Source organism: Heterodontus francisci, chromosome 8 (assembly GCF_036365525.1).
Source record: "Heterodontus francisci isolate sHetFra1 chromosome 8, sHetFra1.hap1, whole genome shotgun sequence".
Classification (NCBI taxonomy): Eukaryota; Metazoa; Chordata; class Chondrichthyes; order Heterodontiformes; family Heterodontidae; genus Heterodontus; species Heterodontus francisci.
Window position 1 is genome coordinate 43,505,448 of NC_090378.1, and position 19,364 is coordinate 43,524,811.

The window sequence follows — 19,364 nt, forward strand, 5'->3', positions numbered from 1 at the left end:
TAACTGGCAGAATAGATAAGGGGGTACCAGTGGATGTGGTGCATTTGGATTTTCAGAAGGCTTTTGATGAAGTCCCACACAAGAGGTCTGTAAACAAAATTAGAGCACATGAGGTTGATGTAATATACTAGCATGGATTGAGAATTGTTTAGTGGACTGAAAGTAGGAATAAAAGGGTCATTCTCAGGTTGGCGGGCTGTGACTAGTAGGGTATAGCAAGGATCGGTGCTTGGGCCCCAGCTATTCATAATCTATATCAATCATTTGGATGTGGGGACCAAATGTAATATTTCCAAGATGACCTCATGTTTTTCCACATTATATTCCATCTGCCATGTTCTTGCCCACTCACTTAGTCTATCTAAATCCCCTTGAAGCCTTTTTGTATATTCACAACTCACATTCCCACTTAACTTTGTGTCATCAGCAAACCATTTTGGTAAGAAAAACAGAAATGCAGAGTATTTCTTAAATGATGAGAGATTGGGAAGTATTGATTTCCAAAGGGACCTGGGTGTCCTTGTTCATGAGTCACTGAAAGCTAACATGCAGCTGCACAGAAGCAATTAGGAAGGCAAATGGTATGTTGGCCTTTATTGCAAGAGAATTTGTATACAGGAATAAAGAAGTCTTGTTGCAGTTGTTGAGCCTTGGTGAGAGTGCACCTGGAGTATTGTGTGCAGTTTTGGTCTCCTTACCTAAGGAAGGATATACTTGTCATAGAGGGAATGCATTGAAGGTTCACCAGATTAATTCCTGGGATGGCGGGCTTGTCCTGTGAGGAGAAATTGAGGCAGCTGGACGTGTATTCTCTCGAGTTTACAGAATCACCAAATTGTTATAGTGCAGAAAGAGGCCATTCAGCCCATCGTGTCCACACCTGCTCTCTGCAAAAGCAGTTCACTCAGTTACATTTCCATCGCCTTCTCCCCGCAACCCTGCACATTCTTCCTTTTCATATAACAGTCTAATTCCCTTTTGAATGCTTCAAATTGAACCTGCCTCCACCATACTCTCAGGCAGTGCATTTCAGACCTTAACCACATGCAGCGTGAAAAAGTTTTTCCTCCTATCACTTTTGCTACTCTTACAAAATACTTGAAATCTGTGCCCTCTTGTTCTTGATCCTTTCACGAGTGGTAACAGTTCCTCTCTATCTACTCTGTCCAGACCCCTCATGATTTTGAATTCCTCTAACAAATCGCCTCTCTGCCTTCTCCAATGAAAACAGTCTCAACTTCTCTAATCCATCTTCATAACTGAAGTTCCTCATCCCTGGAACCATTCCCGTGCATCTTTTCTGTGCTCTCTCCACTGCCCTCGTGTCTTTCCTAAAATGCGGCGCCCAGAGCTGGGCGCAGTACTCCAGCTGAGGCTGAACTAGTGTCTTATACAAGTTCAACATAACTTCCTTGCTCTTGTACTCTATGCCCCTATTAATAAAGCCCAGGATACTGTATGTTTTATTCACCACTCTGTCAACCTGTCCTGCCACCTGCAATGACTTAGGCACATATAAACCCAGGTCCCTCTGCTCCTGTACCCCTTTTAGAATTCTCCACGTTTTTCCTAACAAAATGAATCACTTCACATTTCTCTGCATTGAACCTCATCTGCCACCTGTCTACCCATTCCACCAACTTGTCTATGTCCTTTTGAAGTTCTACGCTATCCTCCTCACAGTCCGCAATGCTTCCAAGTTTCGTCTCATCCGCAAACTTTGAAGCTGTGCCCTCTACACTGAGGTTTAGATCATTAATATACATCAGGAAAAGGAATTGTCCCAACACTGATTGCTGGGTAAGTCCTACAAACCTTCCTCCAGCCTGAAAAACATCCATTAACACTACTTTGTTTCTTGTCACTCAGCCAATTCCGTCTCCATGAGCTATAACCTTGCTCGCAAGTCTGTTGTGTGGCACTGTATCAAATGCCTTTTGAAAGTCTGTACACCACATCAACAGCATTGCCCTCATCAACCTTCTGTTACCTTCTCAAAAAAACTCCAAGTTAAACATGATTTCCCCTTAAGAAATCCATGTTGACTTTCCTTAATTAACCCGCATTTGTCCATGTGATTATTGATTTTGTTATACATTGCTCGGTGTTGTCTATAGGCCTCTAGCTAGTGGGGATACGGAGGAACAAATTTGCAAGGAAATTAGAGAGGTGCAAAAATTGTAGGATAGTGATAATGGGGGACTTTAATTATCCAAACACAGACTGGGATGGTGGTGGTGTAAATGAGAGTTAGTAGTGTAAGTGAGGGGCAAGAGTTCCTAGAACATCTGGCCCGCCAATCGTTTCCATCCGGCCCGTGAGTAAAATGTTGCCGGGGCCATTCCTCATCCTCACCGTGACTGGATATGAGAAATTTCTCTCTGTTGTCTTCTTACAGAGTGGCCTTTTTAAAAACATCGCTATCAGTTTCACAGCTGACAGCTGCTGACATTGGGAAAAGCGGATTCCCAACAGACACTGGTTTGCCGGCGGGTTCTGATCTTTTTTTTAAAAAGCTGACTGGAAAACCAAGAGTGTGTTGGGAATCCGGTGTTCCTGAAGTCAGTAGCTGTCGGCTGTGAAACTGACAGCGCGATGTTTTTAAAACAACTGACCAACAATCTGCTAAGCGTTGCACTCTGCAACTGAGGGAGAGGCGGGGATTGGGGAACACTGGAGACATGGGGGTGGAGGTGCGGGTGAGATATAAAAAGAAGGGTGAGCGGGAGACCGAGAGACAGATAGAGAGGGGTAAAGAGAGAGACTGTGGGGGGGGGGGGGGGGGTGGGGGGCAGGGGGGAAAAGGGAGAGAGAGAGAGAGACAGAGAGAGAGAGAGAGTCAAGAGTCGTTTATTTAATGTCAAAGAAGGAGACCGTTCGGTGCTGCACAAAGTATGGAGTCAGTCTAACATTGAAAAAAGAAAAAGAACAATCCAAAGTAAGAATAATTTAACTGGGGGAAAGCCAACTTCAGTGGGGTAAGAATGGAACTAGGGTGAATAAATTGAAGTCAAAAGTTGGCAGGAGAAACAATAGCTGAAAAGTGGGCTACCTTCAAAGAAGAGCTAGTTTGGGCACAGTCAAGTTACGTTCCCTTGAAGGGGAAATGTAGGACAAACAAATCCTGAGTTCCCTGGATGACCGAAAGAAGGAGAGATTAAGATAAAGAAGCAAAAGTGTGCTTATGACAGATGCCAGGTAGAAAATACTTTTGAGAACCAGGCTGAATATAGAAAGTCAGAGGGGAAGTGAAAAAGCAAATAAGAGAAGCAAAGAGAGAGTTTAGAAGAATGAGCTGTGATCTCACTGAAATATACAAAATTCTTACAGGGTAGAGTAGATGCAGGAAGGATGTTTCCTCTGGCTGCGGGGGTGGGGGGTGTCTAGAATCAGGGGACACAGTCTCAGAATATGGGGTATACCATTTAGGACTGAGATGAGGAGGAATTTCGTAACTCAGAGTGCTGAATTTTTGGAATTCTCTACCCCAGTGGGTGGTGGAGCTTGAGTTGTTAAGTATGTTCAAGACCGAGATCAATTCTAGATATTAAAGGCATCAAGGGGATAGTGCAGAAAAATGGTATTGAGGTAGTAGATCAGCCATGATCTAGTTGAATGACAGAGGAGGCTTGGGGGCTGAATGCCATACTCCTCTTTCCTATGCTTCTATGTTCCGATGACACCTTTCTATGTAAGCACAGGAGATGTTGAACCTGTCATTTTATCTTCTCCCTTTTCATTAGGTTAAACAGTGATTTACTTGTACTACTCTCAATTTAGTATACTATAGTCACTGCTCATAACGTGGCCACCTCTACATTGGTGAGACCAGATGCAGAATGAGTGACCGCTTTGCAGAGTACTTCTGTTTACTCAGCAAGCATGATCCTCAGCTTCCAGTCGCATGTCATTTAATTCTCCACTTAGCTGCCACACTGACTTTTCTGTCCTTGACCTGTTCTGCAATGTTCCAATGAAGCTCGAGGAATAGCACCTCATTTTTCAATTAGGTACTTTGCAGCCTTTAGGACTCAACACTGAGTTCAACAATTTTACATCATAACCTTTGCCTGCATTTTATTTTGTGTTTCTTTGTTTTTTTTATATATATCATTTCTCTCTTATTTCTTTTACTTTCAGATGGCAGCTATTCGGGATCCTGCTATCCACACATCCTGTAGACCGTTCTTTTTTTGTTCCTTTACTTGTCCCATGATCACTCCTTTGGCCTTGCACTATGAAACCTTTTGTTATTTTAATTTCCTGCCCTCCACCCTTTTTTTTCCCTCTTTCGTGGGATGTGAGCATTGTTAGCAATTGTTGCCCATCCCTAATTGCCCTTGAGAAGGTGTTGATGAGTTGCTTTTTGAACCACTGCAGTCCTTCTGGTGTAGATACATCCCCATTGCAATTAGGGAGGGAATTCCAGGTTTTTGACCCAGCGACGGTGAAGGAGCGGCGATTATAGTTCCAATCTCGGATGGTGTGTAGCTTGCAGGAGAACTTGCAGGTGGTGGTGTTCCTATGCATCTTTTGCCCTTGTCCTTCCAAGGGGTGAAGGTCGCGGGTTTGGAAGGTGCTGTCGAAGGAGCCTTGGGGAGTTGCTACAGTGCATCTCGTAGGCGGTGCACACTGCTGCCACTGTGCCGGTGGTGGAGGGAGTGAACGTTAAAAGTGGAGAGTGGGGTGCCAGTCAAGTGCGCTGCTTTGTCCTGATGGTGTCGAACTCCTTGTGTTGTTGGAGCTGCACTCATCCAGTCAAGTGAAGAATATTCCATCATGCTCCTGACTTGTGCCTTGTTGATGTTGGACAGGCTTTGAGGAGTCAGGAGGTGAGTTACTTGGTGCAGAATTCCCAGTCTCAGACCTGCTCTTGTAGCCACAATATTTTTATGGCTATTTAAGTGATGTTTCTGGTCAATGTTGATAACGCGGGTATTGGTGGTAGGGGATCCAATGATGGTAATACCGTTGAATGTCAAGAGGTGATGGTTAGGTAGTCATTGCTTAGCACTTGTGCAGTGTGAATGTTCCAATCACAGACCTTCCCTTTTATTCTTCTCCCACCCTTCTCTCTCTCTTTCCCCCCCCCCCCCCCCCAATATAAATGCAAGTTATGTATAATGAACAATGGACAGAAAACCAGTAGCTGAGATAATTTAACTGAGGGGTTAAGCATAATCTGGGTAAGAATTTGAGTTGGTAGTTTGTAGTATATATAGTCACTTTAAACAATACTGATGCAGTGTAAGTAAGTTCCATGCTGCTGTTCTAAATTCAAGCAGTAGAGAGATTTGGATTTTAGTTGTAAGGGAGGGGAAAGAAATTTTCTGGCGTGAGTTCTGAGAGAAGAGAAAGTGGGATGAATTTATTCGTTTCCACTCTGAGGATGGGCATCTTAAAGAGGAACTGTGTTTAAAAGATGAAAGCTTTTGGTTTATCTATTTTAACATCATGATTAAAAATGTACTCGTGTTCTCTTATAGTTTTCAGGCAACATAAGAATATTTTAAACAAAAACAAGAAATGCTGGAATCACTCAGCAGGTCTGGCAGCATCTGTGGAAAGAGAAGCAGAGTTAACGTTTCGGGTCAGTGACCCTTCTTCGGAATATTTTAAATTTGTTTTAGAATGGGCCTTCAGTAATTTTAATGAACGGTTTGTTGTGTTTCTTTAATGGTTGTAAAATAACAAGCTATGTAAATATAAAAGACAAGGGAGTACTACAGCTTATGTCAGGTCATTTTGACTCGTGGTATTTGGTTTTCTGGACTCCATTTTATAGTACAAAGTTGCTTTTCCAAATTTAGGTGTTTTGCAAGAGTCTACGTCAAGGGTATTTCAAGGTCGTGTGTAAAAATGGGGGTTTTATTTCTGTCTGTCCTACTCCTCATGTAGAATTGTATACATATGAAATGGCATCAATTAAAAATTTGAAATGCAGTACCTCTTGGATATAAAAGTGAAACCAATTTTTAATGAGAAGTCTGTTGACATTGGCTTTAAGTACAGATATTTATAGTAAATACTTTATTGTGAAATTTTGTTGAAACCAATGATAAATGCTATATATTAGTATTTAAATAAAGAATGTTTGCTTGAGGCCACTGCTGTTTTTAGCATGTTTTTAGATAGGTATTTTCTTTGTCTCTTTTTCATGTTTCCATGTTCTGTGTACCATTTAGTGGAGAGGTGACATGCCCTCAGTGTTAGATTTTCATTGCTGTGTATTGTTGTATTTATAGAAATAAACAGATGTTGCTTTGTAGGATAGTTAATGCCCAATTTATATTATGGAATAGCTTCAATTTAAGTTCTGATTCCTGTGGTGTTGAATTCACTTTGTCCTACATAGGAACAGTAGTAGGCCATTCAGCCCCTTGAGCTTGTTATGGCATTCATTTAGATTATGGCTGATCTGTATCTTAACTCCATCTGTCTGCCTTATTGTGCAGTTGGATTCAGAAACATTTGAAAAAGTTACTACAAAATTGCAGTTGCAACTTTATTCTTCTGACATCCGAGGAAGGTCCAGATAGATAAATAATATCAAATTGCATTGCTGATCTGTGTAAATGGACTGAGTTCAGTCTGCTCGTGGCCAAAAACAAAAGTCCTAACACCAAGTAGTGCTGTTTTTACCTTTGCTTCTCGAAATTCCCCTTTGAATGGGTCTTGGGCCATTGTATGCTACTTAATTTATATTACAGTATTGTGATATAAATAGAACATTATCACTTTTGTGGCGAGCCTCCCAAGGTTGTTACTGCGTGTAGCACTTTTCTCTAAGTAGTATTTCTGTATTTCCTGTACAACAGACCTACATTTTCACTTTGTGCCAGTAGTATAGAACCACAATTATCAATTTTTAAATTTTCTATGATTTCTCTGTGATGTAAGTAAATTGTTCGGCTGGGGCAGTGCTTGTAGGTATTACCTACAAAATTATTTTGATTCTAGCTATGGAATAGCTTGTATAAAAATTTGACCTGCTGAATAAAGCACATTGTTAGCTATGTTATTTTGTGTTTTTTATTCTGAAGTTTTTTTTGCCTCTGGCAGTTTAGCTATATGGAGTGACACAAGTTGCTTTGAGTGAAGGAACATTTCAGGTCCTTCTGCATAATTGTTCCTGCAGCGGTGAAATGCTACCAGTGTTTCAGTTAGAAGTTTCAGGAATGTTTGTGTAGCTGACCCAAAATCATAGTCCAATGGTAAAGAAAGACAGACTTGGATTTTTATAGCACCTTTTATGACCACAGGACGTCCCCAGTGATTTACAGCTAATGACGTACTTTTCAAGTGTAGTTACTGTAGTAATGTAGGAAATGTGGTAGCCAATTTGTGCTCAGCAAGCTTTCCCAAAGCAACACTGCGATGATGACCAGATAATGTAATGGGGAATTCTAACCTTAAAATCAGAGCCCGGCTAATCAGGAGAGAAGTTGGAAAACACTTATACAAAGGGTGTTAGAAGTGTGGAACAAAACAGTAAATACTATGTTAATTAATTTTAAATCTGAGATCATTAGATTTTTGTTATGAAGGGATATGGAGCCAATGTCATTGGATGGAGTTAGGATGCAGATTAGCCATGATCTCATCGACTGGCGAAAACAGACATGAAGAGTGGAATGGCCTGCTCATGTTCCTCTGTATGGAGATGGCAGGTTGATGCATTGCTTTGGTGTGATCTGGTATTGTCATAACAGGATAATATGTGATTTTTGTGATCATGTTTCATCATTTGTGGATTTCATGACCTTTGGAAGACACCAGTACTTTAACAGTGAAAATATTTTTCCCCCCATAAGAAAAGTCAGGAAAAATTAAACATGTGAGCCACCTTTAGAATTTTCTTAGGTCTGCTAATACCTAGGTACAGGATGGCAATGACAGAAGAATTATAGGTAAAAGTATCTAACCAGGGTATACTGCAATCCCACTTGAGAGAAGAAAATTGCAGTATGTCATAATTGCGTCCATTTGGTATATTTCCATTAAAGTGGATTTGGTATGTAGCCTACCAGATCTGCTGTAAGAGTATTAATAATTTTATACAAATTTTGACATCTTAAAGTATTCAGATCACAAATTTAGCTTTTAACTTTCCAAGGAGTAAAATTTACTCTACAAAAGTTTCTACTGCAGCACTTGAAGTAAATGTCAAATACTTGTACAATTTGGATAAGCCGTGAAGCACTGACCTGAAAAATGTTTGCCTTGGTGACCTCGATAGAGGCTAAATTGATACTAGTTGTGACTTAGCCAAGGTAATAAATTTCATTCAGATACATGAAAGAAGTGCTCAGAATGTGATGATTTGGAATTCCAAATTGTTGGCATGTGATTTCAATTCATTTATATGGCATAATCATATGTACTTTAATCTTTTGTGTATTTTGTTGGTAGCATGGAAGACTCAAAAGCAGCTTGTGTGGGTGTTTTTTTTTAAATTGTCCTGTGTGCTTTGCTTCCATGGTTACTTGCTTGTTTGGTTATCTTGGAATTTGGTGTTTAACATGGTTTAACACATTACCATGGAAACACCAGCAGTATTTTACAGAGAGGGGGGATGTCCGATGTTACTGAGATCAGCTTGACCAATAATTTGTTCCAGACCAACAGAGGAAAGCTAATGAGCCTCTCCAAGGACACGTCATGGCAATAGCCAAACAGCATCCAACTGCGTTCTGGACAGAGAGCAGGGGTGGCTGAGGCCAGTCTTGTGTGTGTCAACGTTCTCAGCAACCACTTTGAAACAAAGTACTTCCTGTAACTGCTGGACAAAAATCTACAATCTGCACTAAGACATGCTGCGCATGATTAATTTATGCCAGAATTCCAACTGTAATGAAAGGGAATGACTGTAAAATGTCATACTGATTGGTGGTAAATGTTACATCAACTCATATTTATATAGCGCCTTTAAGATAATGAAACGTCCCAAGGCGTTTCACAGAAGCATTTTAAAGCAAAATATGACACTGAGCCACATGCGATATTAGGGCAGATAACCAAAAGTTTTGTGAGATCTAGGTTTTAAGGAGTGTCTTAAAGGAGGGAAGCGAGGCAGAGAGGGAATTTCAGAGCTTGGGCTCTAGGCAGTTGAAGGCACTGCCACCAAAGGTGGAGCGATTAAAAGTGGGCATGGTCAAGAGGCCAAAATTAGATGAGCGCAGGTATTTTGGAGGGTTGTGTGGCTGGATGAGAGAGAGGGAGAGCTGAGAAGCCATGGAGGGATTTGAAAACAAGAATGAGAATTTTAAAATCAATATGTTGCTTGACCGGGAGCCAATGTAGAACAGAAAGCACAGGGATGATAGTTGAATGGTACTTGGTGTGAATTAAGACATGGGCAGAGGAGTTTTGGATCATTTCAAGTTTACAGAGGGTAGAATATGGGAGACCAGCTAGCAGTCTGTTGGAATAGTCAAATCTAGAGGCAGCAAAGGCATGAATAAAGATTTCAGCAGCAGATGAGCTGAGACAGGCATGAAGACGGGTGATGTTATGGAGGTGAAAATAGGCAGACTTAGTGATGCCACGGGTTTGTGGTCGGAAGTTCATCTTGGGGTCAAAATGACACCATGGGGCGGCACAGTGGCGCAGTGGTTAGCACCGCAGCCTCACAGCTCCAGCGACCCAGGTTCAATTCCGGGTACTGCCTGTGTGGAGTTTGCAAGTTCTCCCTGTGTCTGCGTGGGTTTCCTCCGGGTGCTCCGGTTTCCTCCCACATGCCAAAGACTTGCCGGTTGATAGGTAAATTGGCCATTAGCAATTGCCCCTAGTATAGGTAGGTGGTAGGGAAATAGAGGGACAGGTGGGGATGTGGTAGGAATATGGAATTAGTGTAGGATTAGTATAAATGGGTGGTTGATGGTCGGCACAGACTTGCTGGGTCGAAGGGCCTGTTTCAGTGCTGTATCTCTAAACTAAACAAGTCTGTGAACAGACTGGTTTAATCTCAATCTGTTGCCAGGGAGAGGAATGGAGTTGGTAGCTAGGGAACATAGTTTGGAGCAGGGAATGAAAACAATGGATTCAGTCTTTCCAATATTTAATTGGAAGAAATTTATGCTCATCCAGTACTGGATGTTGGATCTTAAGTAAATATACATGTGAAGTACATTTAGCTGTATTGTGTGTAAGGTGTTTTCTGCTTGTGGATATAACTAAAAGAGATGTTGCTGTAATCACGCCTGTAGTTAACAATTTCTTTTGTACAATACTATTTAAGCTGGTTATACATCAGTTGCATCACACCACACACTTCAGGTCCTTTGCTCTGACTATCTGTGCCTAAGCTCCTTGGAGATAATGGAAAGAGAGTGGATTCTTTGTAGGGTAAAATATTTTTCGCATCCAGATTTCTTACCTTTGTTTGGAGACTCTTAAACATGGGAATTGTTTGCCATTTGTACAGCATACCTTACTGAAAATAAAAAATGATCTCTCCTGGGTTCAGAGAAGTATTGTTGCTCTTGTGTTTTTTAAAAATTCCTATTGTTTTGCCCTGTAGCAAGATGCTGAGCTGGATGATGAGATGATGCAGCAGTTGGAATGGGAGGATCTACAAATATGGAGATCATGGAAGTATTTAGCAAAGATAATATGGTCATAATGGGAGATTTTAGGATTCGGAATTGTGCCTTTGGATTGGAAAATTGCAAATGTCACTTGATTATTTAAGAAGGGAGGGAGGAATAAGCTACTAGGCAAGTACAGATCCATTAGTTAAGAAGGAAGAAACTAGGTAGCTATAGAACTGTCAGTTTAACTTCAGTTGTGGAAGAGTTACTGCAATCTATCATTGGAGAAGGAGGAATGGTGGATGGGTGGGGGGGGGGGGAGGTGGGGTGTCTATGGATGTTGTCTATATCAGAAGGCATTTGATGAGGTTCTGCAGAGGAGATTATTAGAAAAAGTGGAAGTACTTGGAAATGGGGGGAACCTTATGACATAGTTTGGTAATTGGTTGGTGGATAGAAGACAGAATAAGGATAAAGGAAATGCTCTGATTGGCATTTTAAGAGGCATTCACCAGGGTCCTGAATTGGGGCTTCTGCTAGGCACAATATCAATGACTTCCATAAAGGAATAGATAGTTGTATGTCTAAATTTGCAGATGACTCTAAGTTAGGCATAGTATGTTGACTAGATGGGAGCAGAAAGTTACAAAGGTACATGCAGAATATCTGGGCAGATCTGTATCTCGTGCTGTTCTATGTGGGGAAGTGTGAGGCCATCCACTTTGGATTGAGAAAGACAAATTGTGATTTGTTTATAGTGAGACACGGGGAGCTGTGGGGAGGTAAGAGACTATGAGCTGTGGAAGAATAAAAGATGTTAGATGTACACAAATTGCTTAAGTATAAAAAGTAATCAGAAAGACTGATGAAATGTTGGCCTTTATCTCAAGGGGTTGGAATACAAATGTGAGGAAGCGATGATTTGATTGCACAGACCCTCGGCTAGACCACATCAGGAATACCGCATTCTGTTTTGAGCACTGAATCTCTGAAAAGATATATTGGTCTTGGATGGGGTACATCTCCAGTTCACCAGAATGATACTGGGCTTAAAGCATTGAATTAGGAGGGTTGCATAAATTTGGTTTACATTCACAAGTTTAGAAGGTGGAAGGGTGATCAAATTGTGGTGCTTAAAATGATTTATGGATTTGATAGTGTTGATGCAGAGAAACTATTTCCTCTGGTGGGGGATTTTAGGACATGGAGGCACAATCTTGAAATTAGAGGTAGGCTATTTAGGAGTAAAAAAAAAGCACATTTTCCACGCAGTCGTGGAAATCTGTTATTCATTCTCTAAAAGGCTGTGGGTGCTGAGTCAATTGAAACTTAAGACTCCGGTTGATTTTGTTAAGTAAGGGTATTGAGGGATTCAGCAGAAAAGGAGGTGATTCTGCCCATTGTGCCTGTACCAACTCTTTGAAAGAGCTATCCAGTTAGTTCCACTTCCTGCTCTTTCCCCATAGCCGTGCAAATTTTTTCCTTTGAAGTATGCCTAATTTCCGTTTGAAATTTGCCATTCATTCTGCTTCCACTACCCTTTCAGACAATGCATTCCGGATTATAATCACTCGCAGCATTTTATAAAAAATAAATTCTGTTCATCTCCCGGCCTTGGTTCTTTTGCCAATTAGTTTAAATCTGTGTCCTTTGGTTATGGACTCCTTGGATTTTGTTTGTTGGGGGAAGAGAATTCAGTTGTTCTATGTCTGAGAAATTGCTGGAGCAGGAGTTCAGTTGCTGTGACTTTCCTTCACTGAATAGCGTCAGTGGACAGCATTCTTTATATTGAAGTGCAGTTGTGTAATTACATTGAGTAGCATTTGATTAATTTTTAAGTTTACGTTGGCATAGGACTATTGTCCTTATTTTCAAAAACTTTACTTGAACAATGCGCACAGTGGTTAGCATCGCAGCCTCACAGCTCCAGCGACCCAGGTTCAGTTCTGGGTACTGCCTGTGTGGAGTTTGCAAAATCTCCCTGTGACCTCGTGGGTTTCCGCCAGGTGCTCCGGTTTCCTCCCATAGCCAATGACTTGCAGGGCCATTGTAAATTGCCCCTAGTGTAGGTAGGTGGTAGGAGAATGGTGGGGATGTGGTAGGGATTATGGGATTAATGTAGGATTAGTATAAGTGGGTGGTTGTTGGTCGGCACAGACTCGGTGGGCTGAAGTGCCTGTTTCAGTGCTGTATCTCTCTATGACTCTAATTGTCAGCATATCTGATGGAATACAAACTTTTAAAGGTGAATGTAGGGGTGCATATATGTGTGATTGGTATATTCCCTTCCGTATTGAAAAACAGGCAACAGGCTCCCAGGGCTCCATGTTAATGCTGCTTTTGAACCAACTGCTAAGGACATGAGACCATCTTCTAGCTATGACATCTTGTCCATTCCTAATACGAAGTGGCAGACCTCAGTTTAGCACTTTTCCTCATGAAAGAATCCGAGTTACAGACTCACATCTTAGAATTTTTAAATGAGAGTGAATTTGCAGCAGCAATAGGAATAAATGTGCATGAAATAGAAAAATAGCAAGTCTCCTGAGCACTTTGTGAGGAATTCTGGAGGAGCTTAGGAACACCGTTATCCTGGCACTAGAGTTTAATGCTAATATTGAAGACAATTCTATTCTTTTATAAATTGATGTCCAGTGACTTATGTTCACAGGCTGTTGATCTCGAGGGGGAAAGTTGTCTCAATGTTAGGTGTAAAGGCTTCCTTTCAGATTTTTCATTACTAGTTTGCTAACCAAAGCAGTGGTAATTTTATGTTTTATTGCTGTTATGGGAATAGGTAAGTCAGTTGACTTTTTATTGAATTACTAAATGTATGTTTTTTCTCTCCCTTCAGTTTGACTCCAACTAAATCATTGAAAAGGATTCTGGATGCTAAAATGTGAAAGCCATTTTTGCTAAACTCTTTGGAATGGATCGAAACAAAAGGAATTCGATAGCAGGCATACCATCAAGACATGAGCGATTGGAGGATCTTGATGGCAATAGAGAAGGTGGTGGTGCTCAAACAGGGACAGTGTTCCCTTCATCCTACAGAGCCCTGAGTAGTGCTGTCTCCAGACTTACTCGGCTTGATGACTTCATCTGTGAAAAAATAGGATCTGGTTTTTTCTCTGAAGTTTACAAGGTTAGTTAGTGCATGTTAGTACTCACATTCTGTAAAACATAACTGGCAGTGAAAGACCTATAATCTCTTGTGAAATATTTTTGAATTGCCTTTCCCTTCCTTATTTGCACTGTTGATTCATACTCTTTGGAGAGCAGAGAGGGGAATGGAGAATGAAGAACACAAATACATGCACCTCAATGGCTGTAATACTGTGTAATTTGCTGTAGAGCAAGAAGAATGAAGCCTGGCTTCCTTATGTGAAATATTTTAAAAACCTGAATCAGAACTGATGAAACTTAAGAAAAGCATGGTTAATGTTGTCTATAGTAGATTAAAGCAAGTGCTTTAATTACTTGGCTCCTGGGTGATATTCAAACCATTTGGCATACTATTGTGATTGCTTTGTTCATTGCTTTTGATCAGGATATATATTATTGGAAACTGAATTAAGGAATGAATTTCAGCAACCAGGCCCTGAAAAACTAACCTGAAAGAATTCTTAAAATTTTATCTATTTCTATCTTTTTTTTTGGTGAAATGATAGTTATCTCTTGCAGCCTATTGGCACTGTTTCTGAAATTGCCCTGGTAGCTGGGTTATTGTGGCCAACTTGCTTCCTGTGTTAATACCTACTGTAAACTATTGTGTCCATTGTGTTTCTGGACTGCTATTTCCTTCTCCTGTTGCACTATGACTTAGCCAGTACACCCATGCTCCCTGGTTTGAAAACTTGCTGAGTATTATTCAGTTCTGTCACTGTGCTGGTAATTTTCATAGAATGGTTACAGCACAGAAGGAGGCCATTCAGCCCATCGTGTCTGTGCTGGTGCTCTGCAAGAGCATTCTTTTGTTCCCTTAGCTTAGCTCCTGGTCTGATCTGGAGTAACTTTTTGATTTGACTGTGCAGTTGCGAAATGCTATAGGAGATGCTGATTAATGGCTTGAGGATCACAAGTTACCTTTTTCTCCCCCGAACAATTTACTGATGTTGATCATCTTTCTTGGTGGTGGGGAGGATGGGGGAGCAGGGCTGTAAACATAAGTAAATGATCTATTACTGATTTCTGCTTGTAATATGCACTGTTTTATGCCCTCTACCTTTTTTTTAAAGCTAATTTTAGCTAAAATTAGAAAATGAAGGAATTCATGAAATTTAATTTTCCTTCCTTCTATGGCTGGGCCATATCTTCTTAGACTCAGCTAATGCTGCTGTAAAACAGGGCATTAGTTGCTGTGAAAGTATAGACTGATGACCAATCTCCCCAATGCCTGTCCAGCATCTACAAGGCAAACGTCAGGAGTGTGCTGGAATACACTCCACTTGCCTGGATGGATGCAACTCCAATAACACAAGAAGTTCGACACCATTCAGGACAAAGCAGCCCATTTGATTGGCACCCATCCATCACCTTCAACATTCACTCCCTACACCACCGACGCACGGTGACAGCAGTGTGTACCGTCTACAAGATGCATTGCAGCAACTCACCAAGGCTCCTTAGACAGCACCTTCCAAACTCTCGATCTCTACCATCCAGAAGGACAAGGGCAGCAGATGCATGGGAACAGCACCACCTGGAAGTTCCCCTCCAAGCTGCACACCATCCTGACTTGAAACTATGTTGCTGTTCCTTCATTGTCGCTGGGTCAAAATCCTGGAACTCCTTTCCTAACAGCACTATTGGTGTACTTACACCTCAAGGACGGTAGTGGTTCAAGAAGGCAGCTCACCACCACATTCTCAAGGGCAGTTAGGGATGGGCAGTAAATATTAGCCTAGCCAGTGATGCCCACATCCCATTAACGAATAAAAAAAAACTCCATCTGTATTTAATCACAGTGCCATTTCAATGGAATGTGGGTTGAACTAGCGTTCCATCACTCATTCGTAACATGACATTTGGAAGCAGTGTACTGTTTAAGATAACCAGTGATTTCATAATCACGTGATCAATATGTTATGCTATGCAAAGTGATCAGTGCACATTTTTCTGGAAAATGTTTTCATGTGAATGCAAATTTGAATTAGCAACAGTAATGTCTTGAGTCCGTGGCAGTGTTCCTTGACTACCCATTGCACAGCAAAGTAATGAAACACAGTGGGCCTCAGAGCTTTTATGTGTCTTCTATTGTTTTCCTTAACTCTTCCATCTGTGTGGTAAGCATCAATTTTCTTTTCAGTGTGTCTCTTGACAACACAGCCAAGTGTCAATATCATCACTGCGGTCTGAACTGCGCACGTGCGTGGAATGCGTTCATCCTTGTGCATGCGCGGAATGCACCCGGGCTTTGCCAGCCTGCCAGAACAAATGCGCACGAATGCGTCATCATGCACAAGGACGTCCGTCTCCAGTATGAGTTTTGGAAAGCTGCCTCAATTGCCACTTCTCTTCCCCATTCCCTTCCACTGTTCTCTCTCAAGCTCGCCTGCTTGCTGCTCCATTTGGCCGCCCCATTCCGCTGCTTCCCACCTCACCGCCAGCACCCCGCTTGCTCCCCCCCCCCCCGCCCCGCCCCGCCAAAAACCGGCCGCTATTCCAGGCGGTGAGCTGGGGAGTGAGTGGCGGGAAGGAAGGGCGACCAGTTGGGCGCAGGAGAGAACGGCGGGATGGAATGGCAAGCAGTGTAAAGTGGCGGGAGGGAGCGCGAAACTGAATGCGGTGATCGCAAGAGGGTACTGTTGGGGGTGGAGACGGTGATCGCAGCCATTGAGGGGTGAGGGTGTTTTGTTGCGTTAAATTGAGCAGCGCCATCTTTATTACAGGCAGCTGCTTGAGACGTTGCAGACAGTGATGTGTCTGTCGATAAGGCTGCATTTGCGCATGTGCCAGTACTGCGCCACCTAGTGGTTGCATTGTCAGCAAACGCAACCTTTTTTAGATCGAAGCTGAGCTTCTGAGTTTTAAACTTGGCATTGCATACAAGTTACAAGTATAGTTTGGGACACTTATTCCATGATGTAGGGAAAGAGCATGGGATTAGGATAAATTAGATAGCTCTATCAGAGAGTTGGCAAAGGCACAATGGGACAAATGGCCTCTTTCTGTGCTGTTAATTCGGATTCTATGAATCTGCTTTATTGAAACAGCTGGACCAACAACACCCCACAGTGTCATGCTTGAACAAGTGCATCTATTTTGTACACAAATCCACTTTGGTCCACCTTGCCAGTTACAAAGAATACATCAAATTAGCATGTGGCATTGCGATGAATACCATATTAATGACTTGAAAATCTGTTTTAATTCTTTTTGTATTGAGGTACATAGCACAATAGGTTTCATGCAGTGGTCCCATGAATTTGTAAATCAGGAAAGATTAGGTAATCCTGTAAACATTTTTAAATGAGCAATTTGCTTGTTTTTGAATTGAGCATTGATCACATGGGATGCCTTGAGACATCAAAAACTGAATTAATGTTTGTCAGCTGATATCGGACTTAAATTTGACAGCATTGGTAGCTGCTAGCATTTTTAAAAAATTTGTTTGTGCAATTTGGGCATCTCTGACTAGGCCAGCATTTATTGCCCATCCCTAATTGCCCTTGAACTGAGTGGCATGCTGGGCCATTTCAGAGGGCATTTAAGAATCAGCCGCATTCCTGTGGGTCTGGAGTCACATGTAAGTCAGACCCGGCATGGAAAGCAGATTTCCTTCCCTAAAGGACATTAGTGAACTAGATGGGTTAGCTCCAAAAGAAAATACTCTCTTCTAGTTTCAGCTAAAGGTCAGAAGTGGGAAAATTAGTTATGGTTGAAATATTTAATATAAATAGTATCTTTTGTTCAATTCACCTAGAACATAACATAGGAAATCGGAGTAGGAGTAGACCATATGGCTCCTCGAGCCTGCTTCGCCATTCAGTACGATCATGGCTGATCTTGGGCTTCAACTCCACTTTCCCGCCTGCTCCCCATATCCATTACATCCCTGAGAGACCAAAAATCTGTCTATCCCAGACTTAAATATACTCCACAATGGAACATCCAGTATCCTCCAGAGCAGAGAATTCCAAAGTTTCACAACCCTTTGAGTAAAGCAATTTCTCCTCTTGGTCCTCAATGATCATCCCCTTATCCTGAGAGTGCACCCCCGCATTTTAGATTCCCCAACCAGCGGAAACAACCACTTGGTGTCTACCCTGCCAAGCCCCTTCAGAATCTTGAAAGTTTGTAGTAAGTACCTATAGATTTTGATGGGCAACTTTTAGAAATCAAATTCTTAGAATGGTGATTTATTCCATAAATTACTGAGCAGTCTAGGAAATTTCTGATATTTTTAGGCTTAATTTATATTGTATTCTGATGCTGGAAATAACATATTATAGTGGTAAAGCTATTCAGTCTGAAGAGACCACGTCTGCTGACGAGGTCAAAGGCTTTGGTGAGATCAATGAAAGCAATGTAGAGGGGCATCTGTTGTTCACGGCATTTCTCCTGTATCTGACGAAGGGAGAACAGCATGTCAATAGTCGATCTCTCTGCACGAAAGCCACACTGTGCCTCAGGGTAGACGCGCTCGGCCAGCTTCTGGAGCCTGTTCAGAGCGACTCGAGCAAAGACTTTCCCCACTATGCTGAGCAGGGAGATTCCACGGTAGTTGTTGCAGTCACCGCGGTCACCTTTGTTTTTATAGAGGGTGATGATGTTGGCATCGCGCATGTCCTGGGGTACTGCTCCCTCGTCCCAGCACAGGCATAGCAGTTCATGTAGTGCTGAGAGTATAGCAGGCTTGGCACTCTTGATCTCCCTTCGTCAGATACAGGAGAAATGCCGTGAACAACAGATGCCCCTCTACATTGCTTTCATTGATCTCACCAAAGCCTTTGACCTCGTCAGCAGACGTGGTCTCTTCAGACTACTAGAAAAGATCGGATGTCCACCAAAGCTACTAAGTATCATCACCTCATTCCATGACAATATGAAAGGCACAATTCAACATGGTGGCTCCTCATCAGAGCCCTTTCCTATCCTGAGTGGTGTGAAACAGGGCTGTGTTCTCGCACCCACACTTTTTGGGATTTTCTTCTCCCTGCTGCTTTCACATGCGTTCAAATCCTCTGAAGAAGGAATTTTCCTCCACACAAGATCAGGGGGCAGGTTGTTCAACCTTGCCCGTCTAAGAGCGAAGTCCAAAGTACGGAAAGTCCTCATCAGAGAACTCCTCTTTGCTGACGATGCTGCTTTAACATCTCACACTGAAGAATGCCTGCAGAGTCTCATCGACAGGTTTGCGTCTGCCTGCAATGAATTTGGCCTAACCATCAGCCTCAAGAAAACGAACATCATGGGGCAGGATGTCAGAAATGCTCCATCCATCAATATCGGCGACCACGCTCTGGAAGTGGTTCAAGAGTTCACCTACCTAGGCTCAACTATCACCAGTAACCTGTCTCTAGATGCAGAAATCAACAAGCGCATGGGTAAGGCTTCCACTGCTATGTTCAGACTGGCCAAGAGAGTGTGGGAAAATGGCGCACTGACACGGAACACAAAAGTCCGAGTGTATCAGGCCTGTGTCCTCAGTACCTTGCTCTACGGCAGCGAGGCCTGGACAACGTATGCCAGCCAAGAGCGACGTCTCAATTCATTCCATCTTCGCTGCCTTCGGAGAATACTTGGCATCAGGTGGCAGGACTATATCTCCAGCACAGAAGTCCTTGAAGCGGCCAACATCCCCAGCTTATACACGCTACTGAGTCAGCG

The 19,364-nt window shown here is 42.2% G+C and overlaps 1 protein-coding gene across 4 annotated transcripts in view; it reads left to right on the forward strand.

Annotated features, from left to right (window-relative positions):
- Positions 1 to 19,364, forward strand: part of tesk2 (testis associated actin remodelling kinase 2) — a 143,720-nt gene that overhangs the window by 21,042 nt on the left and 103,314 nt on the right. For all 4 annotated transcript variants that reach the window (XM_068037036.1, XM_068037037.1, XM_068037038.1 and 1 more), the window contains one exon: positions 13,387 to 13,677. In XM_068037036.1, coding sequence (XP_067893137.1) covers positions 13,462 to 13,677 — 216 coding nt within the window. In that variant the 5' untranslated portion in view covers positions 13,387 to 13,461. The remainder of the gene's footprint in view (positions 1 to 13,386; positions 13,678 to 19,364) is intronic.